Raw genomic sequence first — 24,624 nt, 5'->3', positions numbered from 1 at the left:
GCCAGCATATTTACATCCGCATAAATAAACAATGGCTTAGCAACACACAGTGGCAAGATAATTAACAGGTCACAGCAACTACTGATTGAAGAACAAATAAAATATCTCCCTAGCCTTTGGCTGAAAGAAGACAATATATAAGAAACGTGCCTGGAGGAGAATCAGTAAAATGGACGTTTTGCAAATCTAGCCTGGAGAGAAGAGCTAAAACTTCCTTCTCTTTCTGCATTAAGCAAAAAATACAGATTAATGTGTAACCACACAGGAGGCACATGTGTGCATGAATTCTGCAAAGAGACATGCTTCCAAGTATATAAGTGAAAAACTTAGTCATTCCACCATGCGACACACAGATATAGTTAAGAGATGGCACAACGAAACGTGATTATTATAGTATTAGAAAAGCATAGCAAATATTACACTAGGAGAAGAAAAGTAGGTTGACCTTTGATGACAACAAGATACCTTTGGATATTCGGAGGGATAAGGTCCTATATATCTTTTAAATGTCATGTTGATGAAGGTCTGAAGTTTTGTTATAGATTTTCTTGGAACCTATGTTTTTAAATTTCATTTTTGAAGTTTGTTGGCTTGCTTGATAAATTTGCTGGTTGCATACTTCTCCTTAGAGGGGCCTTGGATTTGTTGCATACTTCTCTTTATAGGCACCTCACATTTGTTTTCCTTATCCATTTTCTTCTGGGCAACAGTTAGAGTATCTATAACAGATGGTGATATTGCAAGAGCCATTTCTATTGCCTTCAAAGCCTCAAACAATCACCCATCCAATGAGATACTAGGATTTGATGTATGAAACAACAAAAGAAATCTGCCAATAACAAGGCCCAAAATCACATATAAGTGAATAAAGTCCGTATAGGGTTTTTTATTTTATTTATTTATTATTTTTTGTATTTTTGTCCTTTTTCCTGAATATTTCAATGGCCAACAAGCTTTCAATGCTTCCCTGTTTTTTGAAATCTTACATAGACCAAAACCAACAGAACCAAAACCAACCTTCAAAATGTAATTCTGAACCATGATAAAGTGCAAATCATGATGGATGTTTGAGCAACACACAATTTTCAGGAATTCAGTGAGCTCTAGCTAGTTCTCCTTCACTTAAAATAGTCAAGCCCAGTCAACAGAACGTTACAATTCAGACAGCACTATGAATGGAGTGCAATTGAATTTTGGCTCAACAGAAGCTAAGAACAGGATTCCTAAGAGGCAAATTCTCACTTAACAGTCAATAGTGCACCAAATACAAGGCATACGAAGAAAGCATGTTTACAATAATGTTTCTCCTTTTTCAACAACACTCATAAGCAACCTCCCAGCTAGAGTTGTAAATAGATATCAAATACAAGGCATTGATTTTCACAGAGATCATTGGGAAGGAAATCTATAGCACTTACAGAAATATACTGGATGACTTCATTGCCTGCAACTATAGATGCAGATATTCGCTTTGCTGGTTCAACAGAGTATTCTGCTCGAGCATTTCGGATTGCTCTAGTCTAAGTCCCACAAAATGGACCCAAATAAAAAAAAAATGATGATTCTTTCAGGATGGCGACACAAGGTAATAAAAATTTAAGCTATGGTGGGTTGGGTGTGGAAGCATTGGGGCATTACTGAAGAGCATATTTATTACTCACCAAAGATTGTAAATTTTCAAACTTCTTTATTGAGCTCGCATGCATTGGCAATGAAGTCTGGGGCCAAGAAGAATTCATAAGAGCTTCTTTTCGATTGGGAAGTGCCTGTATATAAGTCAAAGGAAAAATAATATTAAAACATGAACAAATTAACTGTTATATCATACAGAAATCTCCCAGGAGCACCACAGGGCAACATTGAATACTATCTTTTGGAGTTTATTCATTAGCATGAATGATTGTAGGTCAACCATTATCCTTGGAAGTTGAGATACAATGCGACATAAAGATAAGGTTTTAGAGGAAACATGGAAAAGTCACCTCCTGCTTATGTTACAAATATTGGGTGATGCAGTATTTGACTACAGAAGTGCTTTTAGTGCTAATGGGTGTTTTACCAACAAGTGAAGCACAAAAAGTTAAAAAAAATAATCATTACAGTCACCCATTTGCATACTATCTTTTAGCACTAATAAGGTATCTTGCATGTAGTCTGAAAAACATGTAGAAATGTACATGAAATGGTATCAGCAACAAGTGATCCATTATATCACCTATTCATAATTATTTAAGAAAAGGCCTATCAATGTAGACATCTGCTACCTATAGTTTAAATTGAAGAAATACTAAAGAAACAACCATAGAAACAAGGCATTTAGCCAAATTTGATATGCCATTGCATCCTACAAATTCTTTGCATCTCTCTCTTCACACTGATCATTGTACCGCATAAAGGAACACTTTCGAAATAACTTGATTCATGATACACCATATAGGAGATATGTCTTATTAGCTATCACAATGAACTAGGCATGACTCAATAGATCTCAAATAACCTTGGATATGTTTGCTGAGGGCTGATACCAGACAAAGAATTAGCAAATACTCTCCATATTTTGAGTGCAAATCAAATGGTTTCAACTAGGCTAACTGGCTAAAGTTGAATCTAATTTGGTGATTGATTTCTGAAACTGCAATACAGAAATGCGGGTAAGGATGTTTTCCTATTATTTCTACTGGTAGAATTTTTTTTACCAAGGAAACTTCACTAATGGCTAGGCTTAGAGTTAAATAACAAACAATAATTTTTACAATTATAATGTATAATGTCATTCACCAGCCTTTGAAGTCAGCAAAATATTGGTACAACCTCTGTAAGACAGTGGTTGAGCATAAGCTACAGATACTGAACTTTGAGCTTTCAATCAAAAGCATGGTCATTATGACACTGCCATGTAAAGGACATATATCAATTTTCAAAAAAAATCTAAGATATCTAAGCAGAAGATCACATAGAATGAGCGACTAAGAAATTATGGTGTATAGCTAGAGGAATTTAAATTAACATATTATCATTAAAATAACAAAACCATTACCTGCCATAATGCCTCGGTTACAAATGGCATGAATGGATGTAGCATTTTAAGTATGTTTTCAAAAACATATAAAAGAACTGCCTGAGCAACTGAATGACCTCCAGAGTGATAAAGGCGGGCTTTACTGGCTTCAATATACCTAGAAAACAAATTAAAATCATTGACCATTGCTAGAAGAAATAAAGTCAGGAAACAATTATGCAAAACATTTGATTCAAACAAAGGGGACTCAATAAAGAAAACACAACCAGTAGTGATCTCCGGAGTTTGAAGAGTACCTACATTCAACTAATTATTTTTCTTTGGAAAAAATATTCTGATAAAATTTCCTTCTTTACAATTTTCACAAGAGTTTTTTACTTTGATTGGGAGATTCTTATATCTCAAATTATACTGGAGACAACAAGAAAAACTGTTGTGAAAGGTGACTTCTGACACTTAGGTGTACATGAGGCCCTTCCAGCCTATGATTTATATTTGGCATACACATAACAAGGCTAGGTATATGACTCAAAAGAACACGAGTTTGAAACATCATTCAACCCATGATGATCATAAATCTACAAGAAAATTATCAGTTTGACAGCAAGAATTGAATCTATACTTTTAAATATAGCAGAATACATGTGGCCATGAGTTTGTTGACTTGGAGGAAAAAAAACAAATTTTAAACCCTTAATAATCAATATTCTATCTCATTGAAGTGCTTCTTTGTTATTTTGCCCCAAAATTCTCTATTTTGTATTTTGCTGAAGTGTTCATTACCATATATCAGAAAATGTTTTCTTATATCTGAAAAAATATGAACAAATCAAGCTATAGATAATCAATATGTTGACCATTTGTTTTAAAGGAATAACAAATTTTCTCCACTCTGGCTGAACCCTAAAGCTATTGAAAATCATAGAGCACTGCCCTGATGGTTCAAAAATCAGACATTTTGTTCTTTATGGTAATTTTATCACATACCTCTTCCCACCATTAAAAAAAATGTTTTCAAAAAGATGTTATAACCCTTATTTTGTCTAGATTCAAAGGAAAGGAGTGTTATATTAATTTTCTAATTTGAGAACAGTAAAATGGGACAAAAGAGCTTCATTTTGTTGCACAATAAACCAATGTCTAATTACTTTAACCTTTAAAGGCTTTTACTTGTAAAGTCATTTTCATCTATCTTTTCCAATGTTTTGCTAATGGTAGAGAAAGAGGTAAGAAATTGATAATTTTACTCCCATCAAATTTGTATGCAATTTTAACTTCATGAAACATAAGAGATTGGAAAGCATAAATTATGCCATTATTTATTTCAATTTGGAACAAATATTTTAGAAATTCCACATTTGGGAAACCTTCCACTTCAAGAATCCTTCTCTTCAATTGTCTTGCCCTTTTTGACTTAAAGTCAAGCTGTTAGGATTTTGGCCGACAATGTATATCATGGCCTAAGACACCCTCTCACACACATGGAAAGATAAACAGGTAGGTAGACAAATCACAATCTTGTGATCACAGGTAATTAGATGGATAAATAGATCAAAGAAGGGGAAGGACTCAAACTTGAGACCTTTGCTTAACAATATAACTCTGATACTATGTTCAATTACCAATTTTTCTAAAAGCTTAGGTTACACATGGAGTTTTGTGATCATAGATAACTAGAGAGATAAATAAATTTGCGGGGGGTTGTTGAGGGGATGAGATTCAAACTCGAGAATTTTAGCAAATTATAACTCTCATAACCGTGTTGAATAACCAACTTTCCTAAAAGCTTTAACTACTAGGACTTGTACGTGGAGAGACAAACCAGTAGACAAATCACTAATTTATGATCACAGACAAAAAGATAGATAAATACATAGGAGGATTGGAACTTGAGACCTCGAATTATCCAAAGTTTTGGTCTACAGTGCATATCATGCTTGGTGTGACCTCATATCCTCATGTAGAGAGACAAGCAAACAAACAAATCACAAAATTTATGATTACACATGAATAAGTAAGGGGATGACTCAAACTTGAAAACATTGGTAACCAGAGCTATGATACTATAAGTTACCGATTTTTCTAAAAGCTTGAAATAGTAGGATTTAAACCCACAAAATACATTATGCTCTAACTTTGAACCTCATGTGCAGCTGTGAGGCCTCATAGCTGCACATGGGAAGATAAACAAGTAAACAAATCACAAATTTTGTAATCATAGATAAATAGAAAGAAAAATGGATTGGGGAATGACTCAAACTCAAGCCCTCTAGTTAACCAAAACTTTGATATTGTGTTAAAGCTACCAACTTTCCTAAAAGCTTAAGCAATTAAGATTTGGCTTTAGAATGTATATCACATTGTTCACATGTTTTGTTTTTAATTATTTAATAATAATAATAATAATAATAATAATAATAATAATAAAACACCTTTTAATTTTGCATACTATTGCCTATGATTAAACAATTAATTTTCTTAAAAACTTAAGTTGTTAGGATTTGAGCCCATAGTAGTATATCATGTTCTCCAACACCCTCCTTCACATAATATGTACCATGTTCTCTAGCACCCTCCCTCACATGTAGTTCCATTTCTGCATGTGGAGAGACAAACAAGCTTGTAGACAAACAAACCATGGACAATCTCCTTTAGACTTACACATACAATGAATTGGGGAAATAAACATGTAGTAAGATTCAAACATAAGGCCTCCCGCCAAACGAGACTTTGATACCAAGTTGGACAACAAATTTTCCTCAAAGTATAAGTTGCTAGGATTTGGGCTCCTAATGTATACCATCCTTTCCAATACCGATCATTCTAACTCTTCTATGACGTGACTTGAAGTGCTTAACTAAGCTTTCTTGATCAGTAATTTTGCATTATATATATATATTGATTGATAAAGATAAAACAAAATTCCATGCACAAAACAACAAGAATATTAAACAAACATACCAATCAGCAAAATCACCCCAAAAGAAATCATATGTTTCTCTTCCTACATCTCCAAAGAAATATTTGTCATAGCTAGTGGTGACCATGTCAATGAGACAATGAAGTTTCGAGACCTGAAAATTAAAGAAAGTTATTTGGTAAACTACAAGGGTGTCATGAACCAAGAATGCAGAGAACACATTACAACAGCAGTCTTACCACCCAACACTCTGGTAAAGGTAACCTGAGTAGGGCCTCCTCTTTATCAAACTGAAAAAAACATAAATTATTTTAACTTACAAACAGAAAATTATCAACCTTTCTCAAACATATATGCCATAATTGCTGCTAAACCAAAATAAAGCAAACATCTCCTATGTTGCATCAATAGCAACATGCAGAACAGGGTTTTACAAAAAGGCTGGTGGTAACTGCAAGTTTTTCCTACATAGCATGGGCATGAACAAGGGTGATGCTCAGGAAAATACTTGGATTTTTTTTTTTTTTTGATAATTCAGGAAAATACTTGGATATGCTGACATGGAAAACCTATAAGCGTAGGAAATTGGGATAGAAAGATCAACTGTGCTATAAAGATAAGTTGTCTAATGTAGATGAGGTGAGGAAACGATTATTTGAATGCATGGATAAGATTATTTATGGAGAGAATTTGTTCTTCAAAGGAGACCATTTTTTATGCTCTCTTATCTTCTATTGGATTGTAAACTTTGTAATGTTGAGAGATTAGAGAATTTCATATATTAGTTTTCATGCCTTTGGGAATTTTGTTTATCCTATACCTTATGCATACTCAAGATTTTGCATTTGGATCCTCAATTATACACTTACTTTTCAAATCCCCTTTATTTTATCCATAAGGGAATTATACACACACACACACACACACACACATATATATAAATATTTCTAAAGTAGGGTTTTGTCCTTGAGTAACCAAAGTTACCAAACATGATTTAATTGACCTAAAAAATGAGCAAACACACAAACCTTACAAGCCAGTATAGTTTCCCAAGCAGAGATATCACTTTGACTAGGCAAATTTTGCAACACAAACTTCCCAGCATTCCATAGTTTGTTAGTGAAGGCCTTGTTAGAGGTCAATCTCTCAGTGGATAGATTAAGGTCCTGGAACAAGAGTGCAAAATTAGTTGTTAATGAACCATTGCTATCAGTTAGGACCCAGCCAAGTGCACAAGAAGCACTAAGGGAAACATATGCTGTCATTCTAGGATGCAAATACACAGCAAGCCTTGATGCAGCAGTTCTAATCATTTGAAGGCAAGACAAACCTGACCAGCAGTTCCTAAAGCAAGCGTGAATCGTAAAGCATCAGTGCCGAACTCCTTGATTGTATCAATTGGATCTATTACGTTTCCTAATGTCTTAGACATTTTTCTTCCCTGAAAGAATTTATTACATAGTTATTCAAACAGGGATTAGCAACAGCGGAATTGCAGAGTGTAAACTTCAAATGCATTGAAGAATAGAGCCAACAGCTGATCAAAACAAATATGGTTGTGATTATAAATAGAAAGATATTCACAGTTGGAAGTAAATGTCCACTGACACAAGAGATCTAGGTTCTATTGTTCTTCATCTATACAAGTTATAGATACCTATTGATGTTATACCATGCTCATTTAACCAATAAAATGAATATAAAATGCAGATAATTTTATTTTATTTTATTTTTTTCCGGTCTATCTCAGGACCAAATGTTACAATATCAGGAATGCAGATTGGATCTGAGTCATCTGACACATATTTGAGCAAATGGCAACTCAGATTTGTACATTCAGGCAATTCATCTCTAGCCCATAACTTTGCTACTCTTTGTACTTGCGTGCATGTGCATGTACATGCATACGCTCACACACACAAGCATGATTAAAAAAAACATATATCCTCCATAAAGCAATATATAACAGATAGAATCCTGATGTATAACCATGAAGTTCTCAGAAACTGAGGAAATACCCAATTCCGATCCTGGGTAGGATTCACCATTCACTAGGCCATAGTTGTGAAAAGTGCGTTTCAGGCGCACCTAGGCGCAAGGCGGTGTGATGTGAAACATCGGCACCTTGCCTTACTCTAGGTGACGCCTGTTGAAGGAGGTGTGGCTTAGGTGGGTAAAGTGCTCACCTTCGGCCAGGCACAAAGCCCCAAAAAGTTACGCTTCTTCTTCTCCTTCTCCCTCCACAAACCACAAACGAGTTGCAGAGGCAGAGTAGAGAGCCCTAATCTGGGCCTTCTTTTTTTTTTTTCTTTTTTTTAATTGGGTCAAAATGCAGCGTTTTGACCCAACAAAATTCAAAAATTTAAAAAAAAAGGCTCAGCCCAGATTAGGGCTCCCTGTCTCATGCGTGCAAAAGAAGAAGAGGAAGAAGCCACTGAGTAGAGAAAGAAGAGAAGAAGAAGAAGAAGCAGCAGCATACCTTTCCCGGCATACTATATAAAATTATATATGTAAACTAGGGTGTGCCTCACCTCATTAAAGCCACACTTAGGCTCCAAGAGGACTTTGCACCTTGAGCCTTTTAAAACTACACGCTAGACATACCACCACATAAGCCAAATAGAAGACCAATTGCATGGTGTTCTGTCAGATGGAATGATGAGAGTGGATGGTTCTTTTTCCACAGTCTGCAATTATCATGGACACCATCCCTTATTCCCCTACTGCACTGTCCTAGTTAAGGGCTTAGGAATAGGGGTAAAAGCAGGCCTTAAGGTAGAACTCTCTTTTAGAAACAAGTGTTGCTACTTTACTACACAGTATAAAAATTGAAGAGATAATTTTACTCCTGCATTGTACTCACCTGTGAGTCCCGGATAAGTCCATGTAGATAAACATAAGAAAAAGGAACAGCCCCTGTGAACTCAATTCCCATCATGACCATCCTTGCCACCCAAAAGAACAATATATCATGCCTGTACAAAAAGGATTGGTGGCACTAGAAAAATTAGGGATGAAAATGCAAAACCAGATTCATCAATAATAAAATCTATTTTGCATTCCATGAGCGTTGGGGGTGCTCCCTGTCTAAAAAGAGGATAGGTGGCTATACAATGTTATGGGCATATTTAGTGATAGAAGTATATACCCAGTTTCTAGCACTGTAGTCGGATAAAACTTCTTAAAATCCTGTGTAGACACATCTGGCCATCCAAGAGTACTGAAAGGCCACAATGCACTGAAGAAAAACAAACAAGATACATCTAGTCAACATACATAGGATTCATATTATATGGATATACTATCATCTTTATGCATGCATGTAGAGTAGTTTTTCATGTCAAATGGAACAACTCCAAGTCCTCACATGTTTTAACTCTCTTCATTTCAACAAAGCAAAAAATACATATAATACAATTAATATATTTCAACAGCTACAAAGTTTCAGTCATATCTACTAATTAACTATCATAAAAGAATTTTAAAAATGAATTAGACACCTTTGTTGCAGCATCTCCTTAAACCACAGAAAGAAGGATTTAATACAATAAGAAATTTAGAATTCTGAGCCATCTTGAATGCTATACTTTAGCTTCTTTTTTTTTTTTAATTAAAACTATGCATGTATTGTATTTTAAACAAAAAGAAAAAATTGTGTAAAAGAATGAAGGATGAGAAATTCTTCAAAAATATATACATATATAAAGGAAGAAGAAAGAAAGAAAGAAAGAAAGAAAATGTACAGGAGTATATAAAACGCAGAAAAATAAGGTTTTGTTTGAAAAGTGTTTTCGAAAACAATTCTGAAAATAATTTTTAAGACTTTTTTTGAAAATTGTTCTCTGATGTTTTATAGAACAAGTCTATTAGGAATTTTTTAACTTGTTTTCTATATTTTTAAATATTTCTTATAAAACCAACTTTTATTTGTAGTGCTTTATTTTCAATCATTCTCCATATTTCTATAATTATTTTTCAAAACAACACTTGAAAAATAAGTGAAAACAACTAAAATATGTTATCAAAAAACCTTTTTTCCCTTAACAACAAAAAACTGTTTTTGCAAAAAGCTTCTAAACATACCCCAATCTTTTGTTCTTTTGTCCTATTTTCAAGGAAAAAAATTTCACGTTCCTTCCTATTAAGTTCCTCACAAGCCCAGGAAGTAAACTAGGCCATACTTTCTAATGAAACCAATCTATATAATAGCTCCAAAGCAAGGGTAGATGGGACAATGGAAGAACAGATAACCAGAATGCCCAATCCCCAAGCACAAGCACAACATACTAACTAAAAGCTTGGTAGAGTCTAGTTGGCTCGAGGAGATCATTGGTATTTTACCTTCTTACTAGCCTTCACGCCAAAAAAGACCCAAATCTTTTGAATTTTAGGGTTCTAGTTAGGTTCACCTTGGGGCAAAGGAGGAGGATGAACCATAGTTGTTAACTTGTAAAACATATCATGTATCCTTTTTTGTTTTTGGTGTTGTGTATCGTATAGCATTTATCATAGGTTTTTTATATATTGAAAATTAAAGAGAAAAAATATGCATGCATGTACATGTATATTGAAAATATTTTTTTTGATAGGAAACGACAAAGAGATATATTGATATATAAAACAAGTACAATAGAAGGATGAGAAATCCTCCCACCAAAGAAACTAAACTACAAGAATACAAACATAAGAAAGTACACAGTAAAGCAAGCGAACACTCTAGATTGGACCACTCCTTAATGAGTACACACCGCTAACCAGTCAAGTTGTAACACATTAAGGGGAGTCCCCTTAAAAACCTTGGAACAGAAGACCCAAAGAGAAGTAAGGAAAAGAATAGAATCCAAAAGATACTCTGAATTCCTTACTTTATCCTCAAAAACCCTCGCATTTCTTTCCCGCCACACAACCTGAATAATAGCCATGCTTGTAGCTTGCCACAAGACTCTCCCCCTCTTAGAGACTCCAAAACCATTAAATTTGATGGACATCATGTCAAAGATGCTCCTCGGGGGGACCCAATCCATCTTGGCTAACTGAAATAATCTGTGCCACAACCCCATCGTCAAGGAGCAATGTAGGAAAAGGTGATATACTGATTCCCCATGCTTCATGCACAAAAAACAAATATCAAGACTAAGGGCTTTGTAGGGTCTTCTCAGTTGTAGCATGTCATTAGTATTTACCTTCTTGTGTGCCACTAACCAGACAAAGGACCTTACTTTGAAAGGGACTTGAGATTTCCAAACAAACTTAGAAGGAAAAACCTGAGGAGAACCAGCAAAATGGGATAAGGATAGAAAGAAAGATTTGACTAAAAAAGGCCCTGAAGAAGATAAAGGCCAAAATCTAGCATCTGAAACCGAAGGTGATAGATGCAAACCATCAAGTGACCTCATGAAGCCTTCTAAGTCTTCTATCTCAGAATCTGAAAGGTTACGGTGGAAATTAAAGTTCCAAGAGAAAGGACGAGAAGAACCAAGAATTGAAGAAATAGGAATATTTTTATCCAAGACTACTCTAAATACTCTTGGATATTGGATCCAAAGGTTGGTCCCCCCACCACAGGTCTTCCCAAAAACGAATTCTTTCCCCATTTCCTACCACAAATCGAGTAAACATGGAAAATTCCTAGAAGACTTGTGCAATAGCCTTCCAAGGACAATGATGTGACCATCTAACTAAAGTGTTAGCATCCCAACCATTAGAGTGTAACCATAAATGCTTAAGATGACCTGATGTCATAGAGCTGAACCCTTCTAGGGTACCTCCAAACCATTTCCCTAACAGAACAGATTCCTTAGAGAAATCTTCCAAAACCCAATCCCCCTTTTGCCTTCGGTTTACACACTACATCCCAACAACTAAATGATCTCTTTTGCTTCCCCAATCCCTGACCATAAAAAATCCCTTTGCAACCTCTCAATTTTTGCAGCCATGAAGCGGGTATCTTAAACAAGAAAGGAAGTAACAGACATGTGGGTGAGGCAAGATTGGATAAGAGTTATCCTTCCTCCGAAAGATAATAAGTTTTTGCCACCCATCTAATCTTCTTGAGATTCTCTCAACCACTGATCCCAAAAGCCACACGCCTTGGGATTCCCTCCAAAGGAAGACCCAGATATAGTATGAGCCAACTAGAAGCCTTGCAATCAAGCAACTCAGCCAGTCTAAAAGATGATTTTGATCCAGATTGATGCCATAAATATTACTCTTGTCAAGGTTGACCTTGAGCCCAGAAATATGCCCAAACACTAGCAAAAGACTCTTGAGAGTCTCAGTTCTTCCTCCCTAGTGTTAAAAAGAAAATGGTAGCATTTACAAATTGCAAATGGGACACCCTAGTTCTGTTTCTACCCACCCTGAAACCCTCCAACAAATTTCTTTCCTTTGCTCTTAATAGCATCCTGCTCAGAACATCTGCGACTAAAGTAAACAAAAAAGAGGATAAAAGGTCACCTTGTCTTAAACCTCTAGATGCCTTAACCCACCCTTTAGCTTTCCATTCACCAAAACAACATAAGAAACCGAGGACAAACAACCACTCATCCACTTCCTCCATCTAGGACTGAATCCCTTCTTCTCCAACACATGATCCAGAAAATCCCAACATACATGATCGTAAGCCTTTTCAAAGTCAATTTTGAAGACGACACCTTCCTCCCTAGATCGTCTTCTCTCATCCACTATCTCATTGGCTATGAGAACCGCATCCAAAATTTGTCTTCCTTGAACAAAAGCGTCTTGAGTAGAGTGGATGGTTTCATGTAAAAACCCTCTTAGACGCCCTGACAGCACTTTGACTATTATCTCGTAGAGACTAGTGATCAAGCTAATGGGTCTAAAATCTGAGATTTTCTTTGTCAAACTCTTTTTGGGTAACAAAACTATGAAGGAGGCATTAGTGTTTTGATTGATAATTCCGCTCCTTTGAAACTTTGCAAACACTCTCACTAAATCCTCCTTGATCACATCCCAACAATCCTAAAATACTGCAATGGTAAAGCCGTTAGGCCCCGACGCCTTATCCCTATCCAACTAAAAAATGGCCTTAGAAATCTCTTCTTCAGTGAAAGGGGAATCCAATCTACCCATGCTCTCTTCCGAAATAAGGGACCAATCTAATCCATCAACGCTCCAAGACTCTCCTGTAGGACTCGCGTAGAGTTTTTCAAAGTAAAGTAAAATCTCCTCTGTGATACTCTCGGCATTATTCAACACTAAGCCCCTTTCATTCTCCAACACCTTGATAACTACTTTATGAAAAAACTTTGAATTACAATCCCCTTCCCTAATCCATTTCACCCTAACTTTTTGTCTCCAATGAATTTCTTCCCTCAAAATTAATTCCTTTAACTCCCCTTTTCTTAAGGCTCTTTGAACTAAAAGATCAGAAGTGAGACCCCCTACTTGCTCAATGACAACTAAGTTGGCTAAATCTTTGAGAATGCTTTTTTTTCCTTTCATTTAACTCTCCAAAAGAAACCTTATTCCACTCTTTCAAATTGGCTTTAACAAACTGTAATCTCCTCATGAACTTGTGACCTTCCCACCCATTTCCTTGAAAACCTCTCCACCAATTTCTAAAGTTCTCCTTGAAACTAGGATGTTGCAACCACATATTCTCAAACCTAAAAGGTGTTGGGCCCCACTTGAACGGGTTGGTATCCAAAACAATTGGCCAATGATCCGAGGTTCTTCTAGGAAGGGCTTCTTGAAGGCCTTGGGGAAAGAGTTGCCCCCATTCATTTGAGTAAAGAAAACGGTCCAATCTCTTACACAAGTGAGACTCTTGTAAATTTGACCAAGTAAATGATGCGTTCCGTAAAGGTGGATCAAGCAATTCACATTCTCTCATAAAACTATCAAAGTTCTTCATGCATGAAGTTAGACTAGAACCCCCCAATTTTTTTGAACTTCTCCTTATGACATTAAAATCACCGCCCACACACCATAACGGAAAAGATAGGCCAAAAATGTCTAACCAAAAATCCTTCCTAAGTGAGGGGCTGTTTGGGCCATAAACTGCATAAATCCAAAGAGGTCCGCATCCATCCATAGCAAACTTGACTAAGACCGAGAAGGATCCTATTACCACCTCCTCACTACTCAGTTTCTTAGAGTCCCAAATGATCAAAATCCCACCTGAAGCCCCGCACGCCGGAAGAGCAGCCTATTCCTTATTTCTGACCGTCCAGACACTACCCACAAACCTTCTGTCACACTTCTCCTTTTTTGTTTCCTGAATCATCACAACATCCGGATTCTCTAACCTTAGAAAATCTTTAACCACCCTACGCTTATTCCTAGACCCCAGACCCTTAGTGTTCCAACTGATAATTTTCATGGAGAAACTCACGGACCCTAACCAACCAAACCAGTTCCAACGGGTCTCAATTACCAGTAAAGCATCTATTCTTCCTCCTGGAATAAACCTTAATATCCAGAGAGCATAAAACCTCTCGCACTTTAGCCATTTTTCCTGGGGGACAGGCCATCTATATGGAACTCGCTCGATGAGGAGACCACAGTATCACCCTGGCTACCTGTAACCAGGTTGGAAACCTCCTTAGGCAAGCCAGGTTTAGACTTATTGGGGTTAAAACACTCTGACAACTGGTTTGATAAAGCAAACTGGTTCACCTCCTCATCACGGACAGGAATGCCAACATTATTTTGAAAAAAAGTGCCAACAACGTCTTTATTAAACAAAATTTCAGAAATAACTCAATTTTCCATAGGAGACTAAGAAAGAGAGACTGAGGTAAGGAGATCTGGACCAGAGGGACTCGGCGAAGGAAGTGCCAGACCACAAGAAGGGATAGAAGAAGACTCGGGTGGCTGAGAAGGAGAAGACAGGCATACCTCCGAATTTTCCACTCCCGGAATTTCACAAATCCCCTCAAAGATGAACCCTTTACCTCCGATTTCTGGACCAGAAGGTGAATCCGTGACTGGAAGACCACGAAGATTTGACCCCACTCGGCTCAAAGAACCTTCTTTGTCTTCTTCGGAATGGGGATTGCGCAAAGCTGCTACGCCACTTGACGACGAGGTCCCTTCCCTCGAACACCGCTTTCGAATCCTTGACAAATGACAGCGAAAGAGAGGACTCGCTCTGACTCCTCGCTCCATCTGAGATACCGTCCCGAAATCCTCTTCCAAAAGAGGAGCTTCGCTAACTGACGATGATTTCACGGGGAAAATAGGCTTGCTGCGACTCCGAAGACCTTGTCGGCGATTGGAACTTGAAGGGAAGAGGGTGATCCACATCTTCTTTGAAACTACAAACTCTTCCTCATGTATATTGAAAAAATAAACTATAGAACAATATATAATTAGTTTTATGAAAGTTAATAGGATTTAAAGATGTTCAAACTATATCACCATATGAAAACATTGAATACTAGAATTTAAAAAAATTTAATTTAACAAAATATGAATTTAATGTAGTTCACACTCATCACAAAATTCACAAAAATAAACTTTTTAAGTTTTTAGATAAAGTTTTAGTTCCAAATTTTACACGTATATGTAAGCATATGTGTTGACATATATGTCTTTATATGTAATCTTTAACCTCCAACTTTTATATTTTCAAAACTAATATATTAAAAAAAAAAAGGCTTTTATTATCAATTACCATCATTTTCAATATTAAAATTCAAATCATTCAAATAAAAATTCTTAATATTCATTCAAAGAATAAATTTATTTAACTTCCAACATGACCTTTGAAAAAAGAATGTAGCTTTTCATATAAGCCTATTTTACCTTTCTATCCTTTTATGATCAATTTCTAATCTTACCATACATTTTAAACAATTAATATAATAATTCTTTTAACAGGAATTTTTTAATTTGATTTTTCTTAAAAATTATGAAAAATAATTAAAGGTCTATGCATTGTTGTATCATTAGATCTCATATTGTATTGTGTGTCATAAACTCTGCTTAAGATATGATACAGGTAATTAGGTAATTTTGCAGTATTTTAGGTTCTCAAAAGTTAACATAAGTTGTTGAAATTTGAGTTTCATTTAGTATTTAACAAGCTTTTTATTGAAATTTTCTCCTTAAAAGAAATTTGTATATTTCTAAATTTGATTTGGTAAATGTCTTTTTTTTTTTTTTTTTTAAATAAAGTTTCTATATTCGAGTCCTTTTTAGAATCTAAAAGTGTTCTTTATTAGAAGTTTGTAAAAGTTTTTATAATGTTAAGTTTTTAGTTCAAAAATAAAGTTTCTATTTCCTATTTAGTTCCAATTTGGGAAGATTTAGGAGTGTTAAGAAATAAATAAGAGTCCTAATGAGTTACTATATCAATTAGGTTTTTTACTTGGTCTTATTGAGTTTTTAAGGTTTTCTAAAGCCTATAATAAGGCTACTTATTGTGCAATGAAATTGATGATGAATAATACTAAGTTGTTTTGCATGTTTTTGCAAGTTTCAATGGTGAGGGCTCCATTACTTTTCTTCTAAATAAGACTCTTAGAAGGCTTTAATGAAACTCCCAGGTTTCCTGTCTTTTCTTTATTTTTGTTCTGGTTCCATACTTTATTTTTTTTCCCCCTACTGCCATAATTCTGGTTGATTGTTTCTCTCCTTAATCCTAAAAGATTGAAGCCCTAGCACAACTTATTTGATTGTAGAAAACTATCCTAGGGTTATTCTACTTCGTACTTGCATAAGAATTTTAAACATTAGCAGATAGTAGGTTGCAGATATGCACCAAATAGAAAAAGCTTGAGAATAAGCTTAACGTTGTGAATACACTTAAAAACATGGTGCCATCTGCAGATTGAAGGTGAGCTACTCTCACGGTATCTCTACCAACTTGAAAACCACCCTCAACTATATTCCTCAGCCCTGGTTATCAATCTTTGCAAGAGTGAACAAGAAGAATTAAAGAGAGGCACATTGACAAGGCCTTCTAGAGGTGCCAAACCATCATTTTTTTTTCTCATTAACTTCAACAAAATTTAAAAATGACGTACTTCGTTAAATGCACCTCCACTGGGCCATTTTAATTTTTAATATTTAAGGAACTGGACTTTTAATGTAGGCAAAATTTCTAGTACCTAGATGAAATTTCAACAGAAATTATGACTTCAATAATTATTTCAATTCCATTACAACAAAAATTAGAATTTGAAGAAAAGCACAGAATCATAGCATATCAGAAATCAGTATAAGGGACATATATAGAATGGAAAAAATGGAAAAAATCTGAAAAATGTTAGTGTAATAGCAGTTGAAAGAAATACGCTACTTGTTGCCTCTTTTCACAGTTTTCTGTTTTTTTTTTTTTTTTTTCCAAATATTGGTTAAATGTCTAATATTATAATTTTTGGAGAAACTGTTAATACAACTATTACTATAGCTTCCCAGTTCCCACTAAAATTCAAAACTTCAAAGATAAATACAGAATTTGAATGAAGTTTCACATTGCAATACATAGATGTACTTAGAAGATACATTCTCAAGAAAAAACGTGGAAGATAAATACAGATTAGTAGACAAGTAATGTCAAGGTTTCTTAAAAGAGGAAAGAAGACAAAAAAGGGAAAGATGGCACTAAGTGGTAAATAATTGCATCTACACTCAAACCACTTTTATTTTAAATGATTACTTCCTGTCAGATGTGCAAGAGAGAAAAGCTTGAAGGAATTGTTATTTTTTTTTTAAAAAAAAAGAAAAAAACAGTTGACTATGTCTAGCTCTAAGACACAGTTTTCTTAAATTGAAAAATAAGTAAACATTTGTAGCTATATCCTAAAGCCATGAGAAAATAAATAGATCATCCACCACCTGAACCAGACAATGATCATAATTACGACAAGGATGCTAATAAGATAAACTTTAGGATTTTTGCATGCAAGTAAACCATAACAAGAACGAACAAATGCTAAATTTCATGGATAACAAACCTTGAAAACCAAGTATCAAGAACATCTGGTTCCTGATAAATTTCCACATCTTTTCCATACTTCTCTTGAGCCTTCTCAAGAGCTTCGTTGGCATTCCTAGCAACTATATATTCTTCTTCACAATCTTTTCCAACAATATACCAAACTGGTATGCGATGTCCCCACCATAGTTGTCTGCTTATACACCAATCCTTAATATTTGATAGCCAGTGATTATAAATCTGTAATTGAAGCAAACCCATGCAATGTTCAGTATGAGTGGGATACTATTCTGAAGAAGCAACTAAGGGTAGACTAATTTATTGATAACCAATCATATGAAGGTAGTTGAGTTGATGGTTAAAGGTATCTTTACATGAGTTCAAAAAGCATCTGCATGGTGTAGATTAAAATGACCAAAAAAGGAGGTCAAAGAGCAGGGGCAGAGCCAAAAATTTAACCCAGAGACGACACCCTTCGATAATAGTAAAAGTGTAGAATGATTGATAAAATAGAAATGATTAATAATGCTTATCACCAATGAGTCTTTTCAGTTATGCATTTATCTTCATTTAATTACATTATTACTTTTAAAATATATATTAAGACATGTCAAAAAATTTTCTATAAAAAATTAAAAGAATATTAATTATTTTCAATTATGAAAAGAAGACAAAGGATCCGCATTTGGCCAACAAGGAATTGGACACTTTGTTGGTAAAAATTTGTTGAACTACCAATTTTCCTAAAAGTTTAAGCTTGTAGGATTTTGTTGGCCAATTCTTAGGAATCTGATTGTGATCCTAGTCAATGAAATGATTTTCTATTAATTGTATTTGTTTCTTTCCCCCTTTTTTCTTGGTAGGTGAACTTGATCCCTGATTTATGAGAAAGATTGTAGGATGACAAGTTGTAAGAGTAACTTTACTATTGGTAATTGTGTAAAAATAGGATGTACAAATTGTATTCTAATCCAATACAATTCAAATGCTCCGTTTGTTATGCTCATGAGGAGTCTATTGATCACATCCTCTTGCATTGTGAGAAGACAAGGGTGTTGTGGGAGCTCTTGTTCTCTATTTTCGGGGTGTATTGGGTGATCCATTCTACGGTTACAGAGACCCTTTTAGGGTGGCATGACTTTTTTGTTGGAAGAAAGCATAAAAAATTTTGGAGAACAACGCCTTTATGTCTTTTCTGGACGATATGGAAAGAGAGAAATAGAAGATATTTCAAGAAAGTGGAGCTCTTTGTTCAAAGGCTGAAATTCTTGTTTTGTGCAACTTGTTATCTTGGTCTAATTTGTTTATAGAAAATACGACTCTGTTTTTAGTCTATTTTATTGATTGGTTGGGGTCGAATTGAGGGAGGGAGTGTTTTTGTTTTCCCTATCCTTTTTGGTGCTCTTTGGGGCCAATGTATACACCGTGTGTACTTTGGTGCTCCCCTTTTGGTGCTTTTATATAAATACTATAGCCATTTATTTATTAAAAAAAATGAAACAGAATTTGTTTCAGTATTTTTGTCTTATAATATTGTTTTCCTTTTTGGGGATTTTCTCTTTTTTTCCCCTCCCAAAATACTGGAATGGAAAGCATTCAGGTGAGATTCATCCATGTATTACAATCATGCAATTCTAAGCAGGTCGCCATTACACTAGCTAGAAGCTGCTGAAAGTACAGAGTTGATTACAGCACCAAATAATAAAGAGAAGAAACAGAAGAAGTTCAAATCCACCTGAAGGAGTCATATGCCGCTGAATAAAAAGATAATTAATCATAAATACCTTCTCAAATCTTTCAGGCATAATGGTTAATTCTCCTCTTTCAACTGCTTGAAGAGCCTTCTCAGCTAATGGCTCCATAGTTACAAACCACTGCTTACTCACTAGAGGCTCTATTACCTAATTAGAAGGGGGAAAAATGTGAGAAGAAATTCCTTGTAAAAGAGCATTATCCACCAATATTTAACTCTCAAATTTGGAAGAACATAAGAGAAAAGCAATGTAAACGCACTTCTCCACCACGCTGGGATCTGGGAACTCGTAATGTATGAGGCTCCTTTTTAACAGCCAAACCTGTCTCCTCAAGATCTAACCACAGTTTCTTCCGTGCCTCAAACCGATCAAGGCCACTGATATTGCAAGTGCCATTACATACATTAAACAGAAGCAAAACACTTCTTTTGAATAAACAAGCATTTAACAACCCCATGAAATTATTCCATAACATTACCAGTACAGTCCAGCAACCTCATTAAGTGTCCCATCCTTATTCATCACATTAAGTATTGGGAGACCAAGTTTTCTAGCAAGAAGGTAGTCATTATGATCATGACCAGGGCTTATCTTCAGCACACCAGTTCCAAAGTCTTTATCAACATACTGCAACATTGGCAGTTTAGAAAATCTCTAGCAATCAGGTTGTTCATCTTCAATTGTTTGAAATGGATTTAAGGAATAACAAATTGAAAAGAAAAGGCAAAACAAAGATGCAAACTGAAAAAATTAAGAAATTGTAATACATTTAACTTTGAGGGACTATCTACCCTTAGAAACAATCAAGGAATCTGAAAGTGAGGATAGGTTTTGAAAGCACAATAAATCAACAGTATAGAACTTATACCAATTTGAACATTTACTACTGATGTAGTGAAAGGCAATATACTGACAGTGTGAAATTCTATTTTGTTTAACAGATCATCTAGTTTTTTTCTATTATTTGAAACCAGACTTTGAATGCAATCCAACATCTTTATTGTATAGAATACAATAGTAACAAATGAAATAATGATAGATCTAATTCTTTTCTTTCATTAAAAGAAAAATGATGAAATTAATTTGATGGATTTAAATTTATTCTTTGCTCTATCAATTGTGAAATGTTTTTCTAGAATGCCAATAAGTATGTTATATCTTGTATTAAAATATGTTCAATTTCCAAAACATCTTCATGGAACAAAGCACCACCGAGCCTGCAAAACAAGAGCTATATGAAAATTTTATTTTTCTATTAGACAGTTGAAGATGGCACTAAAATTTGTTTTTGGGAGGATACTTGGTTTGGTGATCAATCTCTCAAGTATCAATTTCCAAATCTTTTTAGACTTATAAGGTTAAGAAATGTGTCTATTTTCAGCTATAGAACCATCCTCTACCTATAAATTCTTGTTGAAACCTTTCTAACAACCTACTTAAAACTTTGACCACAATGGTAAAGAGAAAAGAGGAAAGAGGATCTCATTGTCTTAAGCCTTTGTATGCCTTAACCCAACCTTTGGCATTTCCATTCACTAAGATTGCAAAAATCGTCGAAGATAAACATCCCCTCATTTAGGACCTCCATCTTGAACTAAGCCCTTTTCTTTCAAGTATATGGTCCATTTCAGAAGCATTAATAACAATGTTTAAAAATTGACAATTACAATGAAAGGCAAGGTAGATAGCCAATAGATGGACAAATCCCCTTCATTTAATCTTTTACTCTTAGTGATACCCTTGGGCTACCAACCTAGCCTTATTCTTCACTATGGTACACAATGGAAAATTACAATGCAAAGAAAGATAAACAGGATATAAATCAACAAATGTCTCTCCATTTAATCTTTCACTCTTAAGTAATATACTTGGGCTACTAACCTAGCCTTATTCTTCCCTACAAAACCATTCTCATATTGTTTGTTCCTAAATATTCATTTGGTACCAATGACATTAGTGTTTTTAGGCCTATAAACTAGGTGCCACACATCATTCATAACAAATTGATTTAGCTCATGATACGATAATCATGATTCATCTCTCAAAGCCACCTCTACATTTTTGGGCTCTAGTTGGGAGATATGACATAACTATCCAATTTCAAGAACTTTAATTTCACTCTTAGAGATCATTGGATTAGCTAGATTTAAAATATTTGGAATGGATGATTTTTTAGTACACTTGATTTATGTTTTTTAACATCCAGAATTTTGTATCATCTTCAAGAGTTCCCAATTTTGTGTCATCTTTAATCTTACTATGGATCTCCAAACTTCGCTGATTTCAAGCTCTAAAAGACATCATTGTTGGTACTAACAAAGTAACAATAACTTCTACATCTACGACTTGATCATGACAAGGTAAGGGTCCCAAGTCATCTATGACTACATTGGTAGGTCTCTAAGACTACTTTGTTGTTGGGATTGTCAACACTATAGGTTTTTCTTTTAGAAGAATGACCTAGAAAACTACCTAAATGGATAGTCAAATTTACCCAAGTGTTCACTATCCCCTAGGATGTAGCACCTACCATATTAGATAGTGAATGGAGTGTATCATTGATCTTTCTAGAGGCTTAAAATGCTCCATTGGAGGAAATGAAGATGGCTAACAAGGAAATGTGTAGTTGAAGCTAAGAGGGGAACCTTTTGTTCTTAGAGTTTGTTTAGGACTTTCTTCCTCAATAAGGCCCTATGGCTTTTCTTTATTGGGTATTCAATAAGGTTATCTAGTCTAGGTTTGGTGCATTAAATGAGTTCTTTTTCTGTAGTGTTTCCTTTTGAAGGATTTCCCATCCTTTCTCATACATCCATTTTCTCCTTTATTATAATTCTCTTTTTTCCCTTAAAAATACAAAACAGTTCATCCTTTGAATCTACCCACTAATGTAGTCAAAATAAATGTTAAAAATATGAAAAAGAAGACCAACGACTAATCAAAATCCTATGTTTGAAAATAAAAATTAATAAGCGAAAATCCCAGGGAAAACATGTGAAAAAGTGACTTCATGGTTCAAAGCAGAAAATTGTTCAAAGAATTTCATGGGCATAAAAGATACAAAACTTCTTTCAACTGGTGTACATATTTATCTCCTAACTAGACGTGTTGCATAAGCAAGTTACCAGACCTGAGGATGTACTGCAATGGCGGTATCTCCAAATAAAGTCTCCGAGCGTGTTATAGCTATTGTCAAATAGTCACTCCTTCATTCAAAAGAAACACCACAATAACCATGGTCATCAGTAACCAAACTATGTATGGCTGCATGGCATAGATGTAATTTGAAATTTAGTGGAATACATGTCTTAAAATGTTGACTAAAATGCCAAAAAAATTGGTTGATCAATTGAAGATTATGTTTATTTAAGCATATTAAAAAGGAAAAGACTCAAGGTTGTGATATGTATGAAAATTACTTGTATTTTCTCTAGGTGATCCATCTCATGCACTGTTTAGCCGCCAATATGACAAGAAACAAAATAAAGCTTTGAATATCAAAACTTTGGAGAGTATGTTGGATGGGCTTGATGTGGGTGTCAGGTCCGAGTATGTATCTAAATGTCTGATACTTCACGTCTACAAATTGTAGGATATTGGGACTTGGATGAAGGATCTCAATAATGAGTATGGAAATTCGGATATGACATAATAAAAGGGAAAAAAAATGAAAATTTAATAAGAAATCAATCAAAAGAAAAGATATCTTTAATAAGAACTATCCTTCCTTTCTCTTTCATCTCAATTTTTTTTTTCCTTACTCCAAAATATCACCATAAAAATTCATTTAACAACAAACTCTTTTTTTTCAATATAATTATTACCTAAGGAAGTTTAAAATAAATAAATCAAAACTAGACAGCTACACCTGAAGCAAAATAGGAGACTTGAACAAGGATCTAACACCCACACTCATCATGTTGTGCTGATATGGGTGCATTGAATGGAGTTGGAGAATCCAAATATCATAGTTTGGAAACAGAAAGCTGGTAACAAAATTCCAAATGTTATTTCCTTGGTTGACCTTTGTCTGTAGGAGAGATCTTCAAGATCTGTTTTTCTTTTTCCTTTTTTTATTTTTATAAGAAACAGCAATGCATTAAATTGAAATAGGAATTAAGAAGTATAATAGAAGGATGAGGAATCCTCCCACAAACGAAAGCTAAACATACTTAATACCAAAAGCAAAAAGTCATTTGGTAATTACAAAAAGCAACATCTCCTTACTAACCCACGCCCTTGGAGTTACACACCGCTAACTAATCTAGTTGAACCACATTAAGAGGAATGCCCTTAAAAGTTGTGGTACAAGATGCCCAAAAAGAAGCAAGGAAGTGAATGGTATTCTATAGAAGCTCTTAATTCCTTGTCTTGTCCTAAAAAATCCTAGCATTTCTTTCCCGCCACACAACCCAAATTAAAGCGATACAAGGGATTTACCACAATACTAGACCTCTCTTGGATCTTCTCAATCCCTTATAATTAATGGTCATCATGTCACAAATGCTTCTCAAGGGAACTCAATCCATCTTGGCTATTCGAAATAACCTGTGTCATAGCCCCATCATCAAAGGACAATGTAAGAAGAGATGATCTATTGATTCTCTATACTCCATACACAACTTACAGATATCAAGACTGAGAGCTTTGTAGGGCCTCCTCAACTATAGCATGTTATTAGTATTTACCTTCTTGTGTACCACTAACCAAACAAAGGACTTAACCTTAAAATGGACTTGAACCACAAATCGAGTGTACCTAGTAAAATCCTGAAAAACCTGTGCAATAGCCTTCTAAGGGCAACGATGTGACCACCTAACTATAGTGTTGGCATCCCATCCATTAGTATGTGTATCATATATGTTTAGAGTGACCTAATGCCATAGAGCAGAACTTTCCCTAGGAAACCTTCATAGCCATTTCCTTAAAAGAACACGATTCCTTAGAGAAATCTTCCTAAGCCCTAATCCCCCTTCCACCTTTGGCTTACACACTAAATCTCAACTAATAAGATGGTCTCTCTTGC

The 24,624-nt window shown here is 35.0% G+C and overlaps 1 protein-coding gene across 2 annotated transcripts; it reads right to left on the bottom strand.

The window, feature by feature from the left end:
* Positions 1-8: 8 nt before the first annotated feature.
* On the bottom strand, positions 9-20,310 carry LOC117910746 (valine--tRNA ligase, chloroplastic/mitochondrial 2-like). 2 transcript variants are annotated; one of them, XM_034824892.1, is made up of 14 exons: positions 20,080-20,310; positions 19,861-19,978; positions 19,632-19,748; positions 17,867-18,087; positions 9,088-9,177; positions 8,803-8,914; positions 7,270-7,380; positions 6,968-7,105; positions 6,179-6,229; positions 5,981-6,093; positions 3,038-3,176; positions 1,662-1,766; positions 1,419-1,520; positions 9-223 (listed from the first exon to the last, which is right to left on the bottom strand). In XM_034824892.1, the coding sequence occupies exons 1-14, from the start codon at positions 20,235-20,237 to the stop codon at positions 110-112; spliced, it is 1,689 nt and encodes a 562-aa protein (XP_034680783.1). In that variant the 5' UTR covers positions 20,238-20,310; the 3' UTR covers positions 9-109. The 2 variants fall into 2 exon arrangements, with proteins under 2 accessions (XP_034680783.1, XP_034680784.1); XM_034824893.1 differs by lacking the exon at positions 9,088-9,177 and having other exon boundaries at positions 20,080-20,306.
* Positions 20,311-24,624: the final 4,314 nt, after the last annotated feature.

The sequence above is a fragment of the Vitis riparia genome, unplaced genomic scaffold (assembly GCF_004353265.1).
Source record: "Vitis riparia cultivar Riparia Gloire de Montpellier isolate 1030 unplaced genomic scaffold, EGFV_Vit.rip_1.0 scaffold828_pilon_pilon, whole genome shotgun sequence".
NCBI classification, from domain to species: domain Eukaryota; kingdom Viridiplantae; phylum Streptophyta; class Magnoliopsida; order Vitales; family Vitaceae; genus Vitis; species Vitis riparia.
Note: the sequence above shows the minus strand (reverse complement) of the source record. Positions and strands in the feature narration are given on the sequence as shown.

What these genes read in the sequence shown, in the direction of transcription:
- LOC117910746 (XM_034824892.1), bottom strand. Translation starts at nt 20,237, where the DNA reads ATGTTGCAGTATGTTGATAAAGACTTTGGAACTGGTGTGCTGAAGATA. An exon ending in GAGGTTGCTGGACTGTACTG is followed by an intron (nt 19,979 to 20,079) that starts GTAATGTTATGG and finishes TTGCAATATCAG; the next exon opens with TGGCCTTGATCGGTTTGAGG. An exon ending in TAACCGAGGCATTATGGCAG is followed by an intron (nt 1,767 to 3,037) that starts GTAATGGTTTTG and finishes ACTTATATACAG; the next exon opens with GCACTTCCCAATCGAAAAGA.